This window comes from Dendrobates tinctorius, unplaced genomic scaffold (genome assembly GCF_039654945.1).
Source record: "Dendrobates tinctorius isolate UK_male_01 unplaced genomic scaffold, ASM3965494v1 ptg000138l, whole genome shotgun sequence".
In the NCBI taxonomy this organism is placed as follows: domain Eukaryota; kingdom Metazoa; phylum Chordata; class Amphibia; order Anura; family Dendrobatidae; genus Dendrobates; species Dendrobates tinctorius.
In genome coordinates, this window is record NW_027361806.1 from 14,925,181 (window position 1) to 14,944,482 (window position 19,302).

The 19,302-nt window shown below is 43.8% G+C and overlaps 1 protein-coding gene across 1 annotated transcript in view; it reads left to right on the forward strand.

The window, feature by feature from the left end:
* Window positions 1-19,302, forward strand: part of ROR1 (receptor tyrosine kinase like orphan receptor 1) — a 285,614-nt gene that overhangs the window by 195,376 nt on the left and 70,936 nt on the right. Inside the window, exons 3-4 of the mRNA XM_073544682.1 lie at window positions 14,177-14,464; window positions 14,577-14,607. Of these exons, the coding sequence (XP_073400783.1) occupies window positions 14,177-14,464; window positions 14,577-14,607 (319 nt within the window). The remainder of the gene's footprint in view (window positions 1-14,176; window positions 14,465-14,576; window positions 14,608-19,302) is intronic.

Here is a 19,302-nt window from a genome sequence, read left to right on the forward strand (position 1 = left end):
TGTTAATATTTATTCCGGAAAAGACAATGGCTTCGGGGAACAATGTGACAAGTATTGGTAAGTATGTTACTCTATGTTATATGTACTGTATGTCTATGTATGTATTGTATGAATGTATTGTATGTATGTAGTATATATGTGGTATGTATGTAGCATGTAGTATGTATGTAGTATGTATGTAGCATGCATGTAGCATGTAGTATGTATGTAGTATGTATGTAGCATGCATGTAGTATATATGTAGCATGTATGTAGTATGTATGTGGTATGTATGTAGCATGTAGTATGTATGTAGCATGCATGTAGTATATATGTAGTATGTATGTAGCATGTAGTATGTATGTAGTATGTATGTAGTATGTATGTGGTATGTATGTAGCATGTAGTATGTATGTAGCATGCATGTAGTATATATGTAGTATGTATGTAGCATGTAGTATGTATGTAGTATGTATGTAGTATGTATGTGGTATGTATGTAGCATGTAGTATGTATGTAGCATGCATGTAGTATATATGTAGTATGTATGTAGCATGTAGTATGTATGTAGTATGTATGTAGTATGTATGTGGTATGTATGTAGCATGTAGTATGTATGTAGCATGCATGTAGTATATATGTAGTATGTAGTATGTATGTAGTATGTATGTGGTATGTATGTAGCATGTAGTATGTATGTAGCATGCATGTAGCATGCATGTAGTATGTATGTAGCATGCATGTAGTATGTATGTAGCATGCATGTAGTATGTATGTAGTATGTATGTAGTATGTATGTAGCATGCAGTATGTATGTAGCATGTATGTAGTATGTATGTAGTATATATGTAGTATGTATGTAGCATGTAGTATGTATGTAGCATGCATGTAGTATGTATGTAGTATGTATGTAGTATGTATGTAGCATGCAGTATGTATGTAGTATGTATGTAGTATATATGTAGTATGTATGTAGCATGCATGTAGTATGTATGTAGCATGTAGTATGTATGTAGCATGCATGTAGTATGTATGTAGCATGTATGTAGTATGTATGTAGCATGTATGTAGTATGTATGTAGCATGTAGTATGTATGTAGCATGCATGTAGTATGTATGTAGTATTTTTTTTTTTTTTTTTTTAACATTTAACACATTAGCCGGATGATGGGACTACTACTGTCCCATCATTGGCTAATGTGTCAATCACTGTCATGGTAGCAGGCATCGCCCGATGGGACTTGTAGTCCCATCGGACGATGCTTGCACAGACCCCCGGACATCAGCACAGCCCCCCGGCAGGCCGGCACAGCCCCCCGGCAGGCCGGTACAGACCCCCACAGGGTGCACAGACCACCGGCAGGCCGGCACAGCCCCCCGGCAGGCCGGTACAGACCCCGGGCAGTCCACACAGCCCCCCGGCAGGCCGGCACAGCCCCCCGGCAGGCCGGCAGAGACCCCCGGAAGGCCCGAAATGACGGCGCATCATGATGCGCACACACCGCGCATCATGATGACGTCAGGCCGTCAATCAACTGAACTTCCTATTCCGATGCCGAATTCCGATATTGAAAAAATATCGGAAGTCGGTATCGGAATTCCGATACAGCAAGTATCGGCCGATACCCGATACTTGCGGTATCGGAATGCTCAACACTAATAACTACTATAATACTGCCCCCTATGTACAAGAATATAACTACTATAATACTGCTCCTATGTACAAGAATATAACTACTATAACACTGCCCCCTATGTACAAGAATATAACAACTATAATGCTGCTCCTATGTACAAGAATATAACTAATATAATACTGCCCCTATGTACAAGAATATATCTACTATAATACTGCCCCTATGTACAAGAATATAACTACTATAATACTGCTCCTATGTACAAGAATATAACTACTATAATACCGCTCCTATGTACAAGAATATAACTACTATAATACCGCTCCTATGTACAAGAATATAACTAATATAATACTGCCCCTATGTACAAGAATATATCTACTATAATACTGCTCCTATGTACAAGAATATAACTACTATAATACTGCTCCTATGTACAAGAATATAACTACTATAACACTGCCCCCTATGTACAAGAATATAACTACTATAACACTGCCCCCTATGTACAAGAATATAACAACTATAATACTTCTCCTATGTACAAGAATATAACTACTATAATACTGCCCCTATGTACAAGAATATATCTACTATAATACTGCCCCTATGTACAAGAATATAACTACTATAATACTGCTCCTATGTACAAGAATATAACTACTATAATACCGCTCCTATGTACAAGAATATAACTACTATAATACTGCTCCTATGTACAAGAATATAACTACTATAATACTGCCCCTATGTACAAGAATATAACTACTAGAATAGTGCCCCCTATGTACAAGAATATAACTGCTATATTACTGCCCCCTATGTACAAGAATATAACTACTATAATACTGCCCCTATGTACAAGAATATAACAACTATAATGCTGCTCCTATGTACAAGAATATAACAACTATAATGCTGCTCCTATGTACAAGAATATAACTACTATAATACTTCTCCTATGTACAAGAATATAACTACTATAATACTGCCCCTATGTACAAGAATATATCTACTATAATACTGCCCCTATGTACAAGAATATAACTACTATAATACTGCCCCTATGTACAAGAATATAACTACTAGAATAGTGCCCCCTATGTACAAGAATATAACTGCTATATTACTGCCCCCTATGTAGAAGAATATAACTACTATAATTCTGCCCCTATGTACAAGAATATAACAACTATAATGCTGCTCCTATGTACAAGAATATAACTGTGATGGTGTGATATGTTATGTGGGTATCATTTTGTGTATATTTTTATTTTACGTATTTCCATAGTGTTTTCTTGTTGCACTGTATCATTCTGTGTATTTCCCATATTGTCTAGAGTCTCAGTTGCCTTCCAAAAGTCTGATAATTGAATTGGCTCACTTACTGTCTGCAGCCTGACTGTATATATGCCTCTTGATAACCCCCTGTGGTGCCTTAATGCCCAGGGCACCTTTGTCAGGTCTGGGAGGCCTGAAAGCCACCCCAGCCTGTCTGGCTGCCCCTGGATATGGGGAGGGGGCTGGAGAGAACAAGGGCTGCTCAAGTCAGACCCTGTGTGGTGATGATCGTGTGAGGACAGCACGTCAGAGAGAAGGGGAAGCATATGGACCCATTTTATCCTCTGTCTGCTGGATTGTTGGACTCTCATCTCCTTGGACATTCATCCTGTTACTGAACTGCATTCGTGTTCTGGACTATTGTATCCTCAGTGTGGTGGATTGTTTATGGACCTTTTAGTTTTGCCTATAATAAAGGTCTTGGGATTGTTCACACTTCCCTCGCTCTGTTGATTGTGTGATATCGGAGAAGGACCCCGTGACAATAACTACTATAATACTGCCCCTATGTACAGGAAAATAACAACTATAATACTGCTCCTATGTACAAGAATAAAACTATAATATTGCCCCCTATGTACAAGAATATAACTACTATAATACTGCTCCTATGTACAAGAATATAACTACTATAATACTGCCCCTATGTACAAGAATATAACTACTATAATACTGCCCCTATGTACAAGAATATAACTACTATAATACTGCCCCCTATGTACAAGAATATAACTACTATAATACTGCCCCCTATGTACAAGAATATAACTACTATAATACTGCCCCCTATGTACAAGAATATAACTACTATAATACTGCCCCTATGTACAAGAATATAACTACTATAATACTGCCCCTATGTACAAGAATATAACTACTATAATACTGCCCCCTGCCAACGCTTCTTATGACGATATTGAAGTCGAGGCTTCTTCACCTTTTTTCAGGCCACCATTCCAGACTTGTGTAACGTGCCTCACACGGTGCTTGCATTGATGTCTGTGATCTCTCTATTATGAGCTGGATGATGCTGCTTCCCTTTTTCTTGGGAAATCGCCTTCATGGCTGCTCCTTGATTCGGACCAATGACCTTTCACTTGGGACTCAACCTAATAACACACCGAGCGATCAGGGAATGTGAGAACAGGTTGTAATTTGATGTATTCAGAAAGAAAGATTTTTCCACCACCAGAATCAAAACAGTAACAATACAGTGACATGACGAGAATGTGCATAACTAATCATATGCTAGACAGTTATAAGTCAAATTTATGTATGAGATAGCTGAGATGATTGTCTATAAAATGATGGCAGTCTCACGATCAAAGCAGTAGTGGATGGTGAGATATGGAGCCTGAGAGTAAAATGTTCACAGCATTGTTAGCCTCCTGCTCCTCCCTGTACACATATACATACATAAACATGTATATACAGAGCACATGCATACACACACATATATATACACACACTATAGAGGACTTACCAGTCTTTCTCCTGCAGTTCAGTCCCTCTAGGCACCTGCAGGGTACAGGACCTTTGATGGTTACGTCACCGTGATGTCATCAAGGTCCTGCTTCACTTTTAAGATCCAAAACTCCACTGATAATGCATGACTGCTATTATCAGTGCATTTTCTGCTTGTAATAGCTGAGAGCCCTTATGGGTTGAGGTCCCTGGACAGTTGCCAAGGTCCTTTCCCACCACCTTAATACCGGCCCCATCTACAGTCACCTAATACAGCTGCTCTCCTGGTGCACTGCAGGTATTTTAGAATTTCTATCCCATTACATGGAATGGGTTGACTCAAGTTTTGGCCACCCTTCCTGGACCATTGTACTTATAAGATTGGGGTGAGAAATGCGCCCCAGTTTCTGACAATAATGAAGTAAAGATCAGACATCATTAGAAGAACATTCCGACTTTTCATTACAGCAGAATTACAGGATCAGTCTTCAGTCTGCCAGGTTCCATCATCAGGACCTTTCCGTAGAAGCCGTCTGTCTTGGCCTGTTCTTTGGATAGTCTGGTGACAATCATGGCGAAATCGGGGATTATTACCGTTTTACAGAGCTCGCCCTAGCCAAACCAAAAGTATTATTAATTTCCTAAATAATAGCGGGAGATTGACATGAAAGAGGCGCACATGGGGCGGGCGGCAGCTGAACAATGTGGCCGCATTGCCAAGAAGAAGGGAAGAAATCAGTTTTTGTTTGACTGGTTCTGGAATGCTTCTGTTTTTATGCGATCCCTGACTTTGATGTCCGCGTTATGTATGGAGACTGGATTGATGCGTTTGTCTTGGCAAAAAACAAAAAAGCCATTAAACAGACAATTTTTTTGTAGAATTACACAAAGATCTTTATTAGTCATCCCTGCTTATTTTGACATGGGAAACATTCCTGTGTTGACACAATGTATCCATATGAGTCCCGGAGTCTATAAAGCAGCTCGTCAACATTAAACAGATGCTTCCAAATAAAATGTAACAACACGTCTTCCTAGTCATGTGCTCTTCGCTTTTTCTTCATTTCTCATTGTTTGTTCTCCTTCCTGCAGATCCTGCTTGTTCAGTGTCTGTACTAACCAATATTGCTATACTTGTAGTCAGGCTCGGACTGGCCCACCGAGGTACCGTTGGATCCCTCGGTGGGCCCCCCCCCACCCAACCATGAATGTCACTGAACAAGCCCGCTCGCGGCCCAGCTGCTGGTACCTGTGAATCACAGTCACCTCTCCTAGCATGTCTCTTGCAGCCCCCTGTGCTTATTCCATCTTCAATCTCAGCGATGTTCTATCTTCCTGTATTCAGCGGCCGCTCATTACCTATGCGCATAAGTAATGAGCGGCTGATTACATATGTGCATATGTAATGAGCGGCTCAGCTGAACCACGTGGACGCTGAAAGCAGGAAGTAGAACAGCGGTGAGATTGAAGATGGAATAAGCACCGGCCTGGGGCTGCAAGAGACATGCTAGAAGAGGTGGTGAGTGCCTCTGTCCCCTCTGTTTCCATTTGCATGACTGATGATCACTTACGGTACCCCATTTGTCTGTTCCAAAAACAGTACAGATATGTGGAAGGTCTGGACAGACGTGAGCACCGCCTAACTTTTCTGTCAGTGCCTGCAACTTACACGCTGCAGAATAACAGACTCCTGTACACCACATAAGCGCCTATTGTCACATCACATCTCATTTATTAGACATGCGCATTTTCAGAATACCTAAAGCTGAGAAAGCTGAGCACAATTTATGCTGCCATGGGCAAATATTCAATATGGATCCATGCCCTCTTACCCTAGCTTCACCCTCCTTTTATAACTAATCCCCCGCCTGTTTCAATTTACATATCCTACATAATATGGCGTCACCTAGTCCTGTCCCTGCGCTCTGCCCTGTCCTCTTCCTGTGCTCTGCCCTGTCCACGCGCTCTGCCCTGTACCCTCAGCTGCACTCTGCCCTGTCACTGCGCTCTGCCCTGTCCCTGCGCTTTGCCCTGTCCCCTCAGCTGCACTCTACCCTGTCACTGCGCTCTGCCCTGTCCCCTCAGCTGTGCTCTGCCCTTTCCCCTCAGCTGCGCTCTGCCCTTTCCCCTCAGCTGCGCTCTGCCCTGTCCCCTCAGCTGCACTCTGCCCTGTCCCTGCACTCTGCCCTGTCCCCTCAGCTGCGCTCTACCCTGTCACTGCGCTCTGCCCTGTCCACTCAGCTGCACTCTGCCCTGTCCCTGCGCTCTGCCCTGTACCCTCAGCTGCACTCTGCCCTGTCACTGCGCTCTGCCCTGTCCCTGCGCTCTGCCCTGTCCCCTCAGCTGCGCTCTACCCTGTCACTGCGCTCTGCCCTTTCCCCTCAGCTGCGCTCTGCCCTGTCCCCTCAGCTGCACTCTGCACTGTCCCTGCACTCTGCCCTGTCCCCTCAGCTGCGCTCTGCCCTGTCACTGCACTCTGCCCTGTCCCCTCAGCTGCGCTCTGCCCTGTCCCTGCGCTCTGCCCTGTCCCTGCACTCTGCCCTGTCCCCTCAGCTGCGCTCTACCCTGTCACTGCGCTCTGCCCTGTCTCCTCAGCTGCGCTCTGCCCTGTCCCCTCAGCTGCGCTCTGCCCTTTCCCTGCCGCCGCTCTCTTCTCTTTGGGTATGTGCACACGTTGTGGATTGTGCTGCTGATTTGGCTGAATCCGCAGGTAAAATGACCTGTGCTTTACCTGCAGATTTAGTGCAGATTTTGTGCGGATTTCGCCTGCGTTTTTACACCTGCGCATTCCTATAATGGAATGGGTGTAAAAACGCTGCGGATTCCGAACAAAGAAGTGACATGCTGCAGAAAATAAACCGCAACAAATCTGCGTAGTATTTTCCGCAGCATGTGCACAGCGGATTTGGTTTTCCATGGTATAACATGGTACTGTACACCGCATGGAAAACTGCTGCGGATTCGCAGCCAAATCTGCAACATGTGCACATACCCTTCCTCTGCCTGTGCCAACGCTCTCTTTTTCTCTGCCTGTGCCAATGCTCTCTTCTCTTTCTCTGCCTGTGCCAACGCTCTCTTCTCTTTCTCTGCCTGTGCCAACGCTCTCTTCTCTGTGCCGCTACACTCTGCATGCACCTGAGTTTTGTACAGGCCACAATATGTTTTGCGGTGTACACAAGAAATGGCCGTCAGTGTCAGTAAAACTTCAAGGAAATCTATCAGCAGAATTCACATTCCAATCTGCCTGCATTAGCGGACCTGATGAGGCTGGTGAACTGACTGCAAATCCATGTCTGGTTGGCTGGATAATCCTGCATGAAGGTTTCGCTGCCTGAATCTCCGCTGGGCGTTTTCTGAGCGCTAGTCGGGTTGTGAAATTCTCATCTTATAAGGTCCCAGGATTATACAATCTTTCCTACAAGCCGTGCACCAACCGGAGGAGCACACGAGGGAGCGCTGAGTAATTACAGGGGGTGGGAGGGTGAATGCACAGGTTACACAGCCTGGAGCTGTAATACTCCTATGTCACGGGGAGCGCTGCTCCTGCAGCTGTACATTCTATCATCCCACAAGGGAGAGACGGATGTGAACTACAGCTCTGGAATGTAATACAGCAGGTAGCTCAGGATCAGTAATGAAATGTTATAATTCTGTATGGAGGCCTATGTGGTGCCTATAATGCTGTATGGAAGACTATGCGGTGCCCGTAATACTGTATGGAGGACTATGCGGTGCCCATAATACTGTATGGAGGACTATGCAGTGCCCATAATACTGTATGGAGGACTATGCAGTGCCCATAATACTGTATGGAGGACTATGCGGTGCCCATAATACTGTATGGAGGACTATGCGGTGCCCATAATACTGTATGGAGGACTATGCGGTGCCCATAATACTGTATGGAGGACTATGCGGTGCCCATAATACTGTATGGAGGACTATGCGGTGCCCATAATACTGTATGGAGGACTATGCGGTGCCCATAATACTGTATGGAGGACTATGCGGTGCCCATAATACTGTATGGAGGACTATGCGGTGCCCATAATACTGTATGGAGGACCTTGTGGTGCCCATAATTCTGTATGGAGGACTATGTGGTGCCCATAATTCTGTATGGAGGACTATGTGGTGCCCGTAATACTGCATGGAGGACTATGTAGTGCCCATAATACTGTATGGAGGACTATGTGGTGTCCATATCTTTGTATGGAGGCCTATGTGGTGCCCATAATTCTGTATGGAGGCCTATGTGGTGCCCATAATTCTGTATGGAGGACTACATGGTGTCTCATAAATCTGTATGGAGGACTATGTGGTGCCCATAATTTTGTATGGAGAGATACGTGGTGTCCCATAATTCTGTATGGAGGCCTATGTGGTGCCCATAATTCTGTATGGAGGACTACATGGTGTCCCATAATTCTGTATGGAGGACTATGTGGTGCCCATAATTCTGTATGGAGGCCTATGTGGTGCCCATAATTCTGTATGGAGGACTACATGGTGTCCCATAATTCTGTATGGAGGACTATGTGGTGCCCATAATTCTGTATGGAGGACTATGCGGTGCCCATAATTCTGTATGGAGGACTATGCGGTGCCCATAATACTGTATGTAGGGATCTGTGGTGTACTGTATGCTATGCCAGGACTGCCATTGCCATTAATGATCCCTCTTCTGGATTCTTCTGTTTGGTTCTTGTATGTGCGGTGATGGCGCTGACATCCTTGTGTTCAGACATCTTTTCTCCAAGTCTCTAAATTAAAATGTCCACTATTGTACGAATGTACGGCGAGGGGTTCCGTCGGTCCCTGCAGCTAATCGCACGGGTACCGGGAGGCTTTCGCCTCTAAGACTGGCAGGCAGCAACACTGCCTGGCTGGTCCGGGCGGATTTTAGCCCCACCTGCAGATCCGAACGCTTCGATTGGCTGGGCTGTGTAGCATCTACCATGGAACGCTTGTTGGGACAAAGTGATCACTATACCCCCTACGTCAATCCTTGGGGGTGTAGATTCCAAAATGGGGTCACTTTTTAACTTCAAAGTAACACAGGTCAGATTTGCAAAAAAAATGGCCTGGGCATTAAGGTGAAAATAGGCCTGCGGCCCTAAAGGATTAAATGAATCGTAGTGCGGAAAGATCTGCAGCATATGAACAACGGTGCAGCTTTTAGTAGAATTAGGATGCTGAAATGATGCAGATTTGGCTTGGGATATACGGCAAAAGAACCCATGGTGTAATTCTGCGGTCTCAAAGCCTAAATGTTGAGTTGTACATTACTGTAGGTGGGCCCCTAAAATTCATTCCCTTGGTGGGCCCTACACACCCCAGTCCGACCCTGCTTGTAGTTAGTGGTGTAGCGGGAAAATTTGGCACTGGGGTGGTTGCCCTGGGATGTAGTTCTATGGGTCCAAAATATCGAATGTCCAATAATTTGGGGAATCTCCATTGCGCTGAGTGGATGCAGCAGCAACAAGAAGAGCCACTTATTTTTAGAGAAGCGCACTGACGCTGTATGTGACAACCCTGCAACCACCAGCAGAGAGCGTAAAGCAATCCTTGCCACTAGTTCCTATGCAGAGCGCAGCAGACGATATGAGTGTCAAACATGGCTGCACTCTGCAAAGGGAGCAACCAAGATATTAAAGTTTTCAGTGCAATGAAGTGAGCTTTGTGATATAGAAAGCAACAGAGCAGCCGATGACAAACTCCTCTTGACTGCTTCACTCTGCATAGGCAGTCACTAAGATCACAGAGACTCAATGAAAACAATATTGAACAATTTCCATTTGACATGTGCCGTGCAGTGCTCTTCCACAGCTCTCCGCCTCTCCTAAGTCATGCGGCAAGGCGCTTTAAATGGTTAATTTTGACTTTTTAGGATTGCTACGCTCAGCGGGTGGCACAAGAGATCCTGCCCTCTTCATATGTAAAGAAGCTATTTGAATATTCCCCTTTCGCTTGTCATTTTGTGAGAGGAATGATATCCAAGAAGTATCATTTCTTCTTGCGGAGAATGACATGCTAAGCATGTCGAGGTGAGGAGACTTAAAGCCGCAATGCTTCTCTGGGAAATATGCTAATTATGCAAATTGTCTCTTCAGAGAGGAAGAGGACTAGAACTCCAGCGCCACCTATTGGAAGTAGCAATCCTAAAAGTCAATGTTGACCCTTTAACGAGCCTTGTTACATGACTTAGGATAAAAGCCAAGCCAGAATCTCAGTTTGTAAGAGGAAAGAAAAGACCTGTTGGGAGAGCTGTTACTTGTTTTTGAAAAAGTGTTGAAAAATATTTACGTTAACACTAATAAAATGTTATATTTACAGAGGGTTACGATTACGGTAATAAAACAAGTAACAAAAAAATGTAAAGGAAAAAATGTAACATTGTAAAACGTTTTAAATTTCAAATTTTATGTTGGATTTCAGACAAAATCAGAAAAAAAAACTAGAGGGTCATAGGTCAAGTAGATACATTTGTGGCCAAAAGTATTAACACCCCTGCAATTCTGTCAGATAATAACTCAGTTTCTTCCTGAAAATTATTGCAAACACAAATTCTTTGTTATTATTATCTTCATTTAATTTGACTTAAATGAAAAAACACAAAAAGAATTGTCCTAAAGCCAAATTGGATATAATTCCACACCAAACATAAAAAAGAGGGTGGACAAAAGTATTGGCACTGTTCGAAAAGTCATGTGATGCTTCTCTAATTTGTGTAATTAACAGCACCTGTAACTTACCTGTGGCACCTAACAGGTGTTGGCAATAACTAAATCACACTTGCAGCCAGTGACATGGATTAAAGTTGACTCAACCTCTGTCCTGTGTCCTTGTGTGTACCACATTGAGCATGGAGAAAAGAAAGAAGACCAAAGAACTGTCTGAGGACTTGAGAAACCAAATTGTGAGGAAGCATGAGCAATCTCAAGACTACAAGTCATTCTCCAAAGACCTGAATGTTCCTGTGTCTACCGTTCGCAGTGTCATCAAGAAGTGTAAAGCCCATGGCACTGTGGCTAACCTCCCTAGATGTGGACGGAAAAGAAAAATTGACAAGAGATTTCAACGCAAGATTGTGCGGATGTTGGATAAAGAACCTCGACTAACATCCAAACAAGTTCAAGCTGCCCTGCAGTCCAAGGGTGCAACAGTGTCAACCCGTACTATCCGTCGGCGTCTGAATGAAAAGGGACTGTATGGTAGGAGACCCAGGAAGACCCCACTTCTTACCCCGAGACATAAAAAAGCCAGGCTGGAGTTTGCCAAAACTTACCTGAAAAAGCCTAAAACGTTTTGGAAGAATGTTCTCTGGTCAGATGAGACAAAAGTAGAGCTTTTTGGCAAAGGCATCAACATAGAGTTTACAGGAGAAAAAAAGAGGCATTCAAAGAAAAAAACACGGTCCCTACAGTCAAACATGGCGGAGGTTCCCTGATGTTTTGGGGTTGCTTTGCTGCCTCTGGCACTGGCCTGCTTGACCGTGTGCATGGCATATGAAGTCTGAAGACTACAAACAAATTTTGCAGCATAATGTAGGGCCCAGTGTGAGAAAGCTGGGTCTCCCTCAGAGGTCATGGGTCTTCCAGCAGGACAATAACCCAAAACACACTTCAAAAAGCACTAGAAAATGGTTTGAGAGAAAGCACTGGAGACTTCTAAGGTGGCCAGCAATGAGTCCAGACCTGAATCCCATAGAACACCTGTGGAGAGATCTAAAAATGGCAGTTTGGAGAAGGCACCCTTCCAATATCAGGGACCTGGAGCAGTTTGCCAAAGAAGAATGGTCTAAAATTCCAGCAGAGCATTGTAAGAAACTCATTGATGGTTACCGGAAGCGGTTGGTCGCAGTTATTTTGGCTAAAGGTTGTGCAACCAAGTATTAGGCTGAGGGTGCCAATACTTTTGTCTGGCCCATTTTTGGAGTTTTGTGTGAAATGATCAATGTTTTGCTTTTTGCTTCATTCTCTTTTGTGTTTTTTCATTTAAGACAAATTAAATGAAGATAATAAAACCAAAGAATTTGTGATTGCAATCATTTTCAGGAAGAAACTGAGTATTATCTGACAGAATTGCAGGGGTGTCAATACTTTTGGCCACAACTGTAAATATTTCCTTAAAATGCAATGTGTTTGAGTGATAAAGGGTTCAATATTGGAGAGATGGAAGAGAGCGCTAATGATCGGGGTGAGTGGGCTAGGTGCTGGCAATCCATACAACTTCCTGGAGGCAATGTGAATTTTTGCACTATTTTATTGTTGTTCCGATACAGGATTAATGAAAAATGAATTCATTTTGTATACGGACTTAATTTAAAAAAAAAAAGAAAAAAAAATCCAATTATTTTTGGTAAGAAGTTACATTATTTTTTATTTAAAGAGTCACGATTGCTGTTCTATCCGTGTACTGTAAAATCTACGTCTTGTAAACAATTGTTTTTGGTTTCAGGTTGACACTTGGGCTGTAAGACTAAAGATCTGTCAGCAGACCCTGCATATCCTCGGACCCTCGTCCCAGATTAATCTTTATAGAGATGAATGAATACATTTGTAGGACCCTGGTCAGTTTTCCAATGATGAGACTGGATGAGACACCTGCAGACCTCCTTCTACTGGACGGCATCCATAACTCATCTTTAGTCAAAAATTCCAGTGCAATGTCGTTAATGTGTAACGCTGACATCGCGCCAGGCCGGCTAATTGAAAGCGGAGAGGATGCCGCCAGTTAGGAATCCGATTTCTGGCCTGACTCCTGAACCGGAGTTATGCCAATCAATTCGCTCATCTCCACTAATCCTGGTTTCCAAATCCTTCTTCAGGCTATATTCATAATTTACTAGTTTTTCACATAGAAGCTTATTTAGGAAACTCTCCTTTTTTTCAGACAACTTTTGCATATTTTCTTTTCCTGAAGCAGTTTTGAATAGTTTGTGAAAGTTTTTTTCCTGGAGGATTTTTTTTTTTTTTTGTACCATTTTTTTTCCAATAGGAGTTTTTTTTTTTTTTTTAAAAAAAAAGCTCAAAAAACTTCTCATATGAACAGGACCAGAAAATGACCAGTAAGAGTTTTTAAAATGTTTCTGAAATGGATTTTGGTGCAGATCCTTAGGATGAATTTACACGCGCAGTTTTGATGCTGTTTCTGAAGCCAAAGAAAGTAGCGGACTAAAAAGATGTAGAATGTTTTCTATATTCCTCCCCTCCTGATACAATCTGATTCTGACATTGATTTAAAAAAATGCATCAAAACGGCGCGTGAGATAACAATTTGAAGAGAACATCGAACTGAACGCAAATAAATTGGTTATAGGAAGGCAAATTCATAGACAGTCATGGCCAAAAGTTTTCTCACCCTTGAATTTGTTCTAGAAAATCAAGTATTTCTTACGGAAAATCATTGCAATTACCCATGTTTTATTATACACAGGTTTATTTCCTTTGTGTGTATTGGAACAACACAAAAAAAAAATGAGGAAAAAAGGGAAATTAAACATATTTTCACACAAAACCACAAAAAGGGGCCGGGCAAAATTGTTGGCACTTTTCTAACATTGTGGGTAAACAACTTTGTATCAAGCATGTGATGCTCGTTCAAACTCACCTGTGGCAAGTAACAGCTGTGGGCAATATGAAAATCACACCGGAAACCTGTATAACTTTTGTAAAATTGAACAGATAAGTCTCGTTACATTACACACATATACCTTTTTCCTATAATAAATCCCCTCTTCTTTGTCTTGACAGATATTTATTTGAGGCTCGATGAACCAATGAATAATATAACAATGTCGTTGGGGCAGACGGCCGAGATGCACTGCAGGGTGTCAGGAAATCCTTCTCCTACCATACGATGGCTAAAAAATGATGCTCCCGTCGTGCAAGAACCTCGCAGGATTTCCTTCCGAGCCACTAATTATGGATCCAGACTGCGGATACGAAACCTGGACACAACGGACACCGGATATTTCCAGTGTGTGGCTACTAACGGGAGGAAAACAGTCTCCACCACCGGAGTGCTCTATGTCAAATTTGGTGAGTTTTTGGAAGAATTGGAACTTTTTTTTTTTCCTTCTTTCTTTTCTTTTTTTTTTCCAGATTAATTTAATTACAATTTGGATTTAACATTTGTTATTTTTACTTCCAGGTCCTCCTCCTACCGCAAGTCCCGGGTCAGTGTAAGTAAGACATATTTACTTGCTACATACACTACCATTCAAAAGTTTGGGGTCACCCAGACAATTTTGTGTTTTCCATGAAAACTCATACTTTTATTAATCACATGAGATGCCAAATTAATTTAAAATCTCGTCCAGACATTGACAAGGTTCGAAAAAAAGATTTTTATTTGAAATAGTAATTTTCTCCTTCAAACTTTGCTTTCGTCACAGAATGCTCCTTTGCAGCAATTCCTGCATTGCAGACCTTTGGCATTCTAGCAGTTAATTTGCTGAGCTAATCTGGAGAAATTTCACCGCATGCTTCCAGAAGCCCCTCCCACATGTCGGTTTGGCTTGATGGGCACTTTCTGAGTACAATACGGCCAAGCTGCTCCCACAACAGCTCAATGGGGTTGAGATCTGGTGACTGCGCTGGCCGCTCCATTACAGATAGAATACCAGCTGCCTGCTACTTCCCTAAATAGTTCTTTCATAATTTGGAGGTGTGCTTTGGGTCATTGTCCTGTTGTAGGGTGAAATTGGCTCCAATCAAGTGCTGTCCACAGGGTACGGCATGGCGCTGCAAAATGGAGTGATAGCCTTCGTTATTCAAAATCCCTTTTACCTTGTACAAATCTCCCACTTTACCAGCACCAAAGCAACCCCAGACCATCACATTACGTACTTCCACCATGCTTGACAGATGGCGTCACGCACTCTTCCAGCATCTTTTCAGTTGTTCTGCATCTCACAAATGTTCTTCTGTGTGATCCAAACACCTCAAACTTGGATTCGTCTGTCCATTACACTTTTTACCAATCTTCCTCTCTCCAATGTCTGTTCTTTTGCCCATATTAATCTTTTCATTTAATTAGCCAGTCTCAGATATGGCTTTTTCTTTGCCACTCTGCCCTGAAGGCCAGCATCCCGGAGTCGCCTCTTCTCTGTAGACGTTGACACTGGCATTTTGCGTGTACTATTTAATGAAGCTGCCAGTTGAAGACCTGTGGGGCGTCGATTTCTCAAACTACAGACTCTAATGTACTTGTCTTGTTGCTCAGTTGTGCAGCGGGGCCTCCCACTTCTCTTTCTACTCTGGTTAGAGCCTGTTTGTGCTCTCCTCTGAAGGGAGCAGTACACACCATTGTTGGAAATCTTCAGTTTCTTGGCAATTTCTCGCAAGGAATAGCCTTCATTTCTAAGAATAAGAATAGACTGTCGAGTTTCACATGAAAGTTCTTTTTTTCTGGCCATTTTGAGAGTTTAATGGAACCAACAAATGTAAAGCTCCAGATTCTCAACTAGCTCAAATGGAAGGTCAGGTTTATAGCTTCTCTAATCAGCCAAACTGTTTTCAGCTGTGCTAACATACTTGCACAAGGGTTTTCAAGGGTATTATAACCATCCATTAGCCTTCTTACACAGTTAGCAAACACAAAATACCATAAGAACACTAGAGTGATGGTTGTTGGAAATGGGCCTCTACACCTATGAAGATATTGCATTACAAACCAGACGTTTGCAGCTAGAATGGTGATTTACCACATTAACAATGTATAGAGTGTATTTCTGAATCATTTAATGTTAGCTTCATTGGAAAAAACTGTGCTTTTCTTTCAAAAATAAGGACATTTCTAAGTGACCCTAAACTTTTGTACAGTAGTGTAAAATCCTTAGTGCTTAGCGCTATCAGTAAATCAGCAGAATTTGAGATGTGAATAGATAATAAAACATAATGTCAAATAATGTAGATCAGCTCTTAAGATCTATTAGTCGGACATAGATCTCCCCGAGAATATGCCTAAAATGTAAGCGGGCATCGCCAGTGTGAGACATGTAATGACTGACAGTCTGCTCTCCTGATCTTTGGAGGTACTGTAGATTCTCAGGGAGATCTATGTCCAGCTGTCATGATCCATGGTGGATTATGACAGGTTTAGGAATAAGTAACCTTTTTTTCCCCTTTGAGCTGTTGGATCGGAGTTGGTTTTGCCCCCCCGGTGGCCATTGGGGTTATTGCATGGTGGTGTCTTTAGTTCTAGTTTTGCCCCTGGTGGCCGTTAGGGTCATTGCACTTGATGTTTTCTTTGCTTTGCCTTTTGCCCCCGGTGGTCACTGGGATTATAGCAGCTTTTGGCCCCTGATCATTTGACCATTCCCTTTTCCTATATAGGGTCACATGGTCTATGAGCAGGTGTTGGTGATAGCGTCTTTTTGGGATTCCAACCACGGTGAGGGGAGCAGCTGGCTGAGGTGTGAAGCCACTGCAGAAACCAGGTGAAGTTAGCAGCTGGCTTGAAGGTTGGAGCCACTGCTGAAACTGGTGTTGAACTCTGTCTGCCCGGTGTCCGCAGCAGAGTGAGAGGGTGAAGGTGGCAGCTGGCTCTGAGGTGTTGAGCCACTGCGAAAAGTTAATCCGGTGATGCACTCTGCTGCCTGCTGTTGCCGCAGAGCAAGATAAGTGTTTTGGTGTTTCCCCTGTTTGTATTTTTCCCTGGTGTGTATTAGTACAGCGGTGGGGCCAGTGCCTGCACCACCCAGCTCCCTAGCAAGGGATAGGTGTAGGGTGTGCTAGGGTGACAGGTATCCGGCTCAGCGACAGGTGAGGAGCCTGTATAGGGACCGTTAGGATTGTGAGGGACACTGACTTAGGGGAGTGCAGGAGGTCTCCACGTCCCCGTTCCCTATCGCAGGGCCCACCGTTGTAACTGTTTCCCCTTCCCCCCGTGTCTTTTTGTCTTAGTTACCGGCCTGCGGGTCGTGTCACACAGGACAGTTATACGTGCCTTGTCTTGTTGTCTTAGTTACCGGCCTGCGGGTCGTGTCACACAGGACGGGTCCACGTGACACCAGCCCATAGATCTTAACAGCTCATTTACATATTAAGAAAAACGTGGATTTCTCTGGAATACGACATCAGATCTCAGCTATCATTCAGCTTTCAATGACCTACATACCCGTACAGACGGCTCAGGAGGCACGATCCTACTGACAGATCCCTTTTAATGCCTAAATTGAGAATACTCTTGTGTACTGGTTTGTAGGTAAATTCCTTATCACATTGGACACAGTTCTGAGACTTTTAGGGGAGAATATCTCTGTAAGGGCTCATACTCACTTGCGAGAGACTCGCACGATTCTCGTGTGAGTCTCTCGCATGAATACCCGGCACTGCCGCTGGCACTTGGACCGGAGCGTGCGACTGCATAGAAATACATGTAGCCCCACGCTCCGGTCTGAGGGCGGGTGGCAGTGCCAGGTTTTTAATGCGAGAGACTCGCACAAGAATCATGCGAGCCTCTCGCAAGTGAGTTTGAGCCCTAATACGGCACGTCATGGACCGTACCACAACTGTGTTAAGGGCAGTGGTATATGAGGACAGAGCAAGGCTCTACGGCAGGTTAAAAATGTCAAATCTGAGATCCATCATAGTTATCTAATCTGTGTGCATGAGCCTTATGAGTGTCTGTCATTAGACCGTAGAATTTTGATTGCAGCTCTGGAAGTGACTGGAGTATAAGCCATGATTAAACCCAGTAATCAGTAAAATAGAGTATGAGTTTTGTAAAAGTGGGGCCGTGCATACGCAATAGGGAGGATTGAGTTTATTCCAGAGGGGGCGCTATCGGGGAATGTTGTATGTCTGATGACATTTATATATTGCTGCAGTGTATCGGCACTGTTGAGTGAACCTATTCTGTAGTGGCCAGTGTGGCTCGACATTGGTCATGCCCTACTAGCCTCCGCCATCATGCTCGACATTGGTCATGCCCTACTAGCCTCCGCCATCATGCTCGACATTGGTCATGCCCTACTAGCCTCCGCCATCTTGCTGGACAATGGTCATGCCCTACTAGCCTCCGCCATCTTGCTGGACATTGGTCATGCCCTACTAGCCTCCGCCATCTTGCTGGACATTGGTCATGCCCTACTAGCCTCCGCCATCTAGCTGGACATTGGTCATGCCCTACTAGCCTCCGCCATCTTGCTCTACATTGGTCATGCCCTACTAGCCTCCGCCATCTTGCTGGACATTGGTCATGCCCTACTAGCCTCCGCCATCTTGCTGGACATTGGTCATGCCCTACTGGCCTCCGCCATCTTGCTCTACATTGGTCATGCCGTACTAGCCTCCGCCATCTTGCTGGACTTTGGTCATGCCCTACTAGCCTCTGCCATCTTGCTTGACAATGGTCATGCCCTACTAGTTTCCGCCATCTTGCTCGACATTGGCCATGCCCTACTAGCCTCTGCCATCTTGCTCGACATTGGTCATGCCCTACTAGCCTCCGCCATCTTGCTCGACATTGGTCATGCCCTACTAGCCTCCGCCATTCTTGCTCGACATTGGTCATGCCCCACTAGCCTCTGCCATCTTGCTGGACATTGGTCATGCCCTACTAGCCTCTGCCATCTTGCTCGACATTGGTTATGCCGTACTAGCCTCCGCCATCTTGCTCGACATTGGTCATGCCCCATTAGCCCTCTCACCCGTGCTCTGTATTATTTCACTGCCTTCTTATTCCCCTTGTTCTCTTATTTTAAAACAAGAAAAGTATCACAGAATTTGTTGCTGAAAGCTGCCAAACTCGCTGCCTGCAATGGCCGATGCTGCATCATCTTTCTCTTTAAAATCCTGCCAATTTTCCTGGCACGACAGGGGTACGATTTTGCTTTTGACAAATATGGATGTATGTTTTAGATTTTATGTTT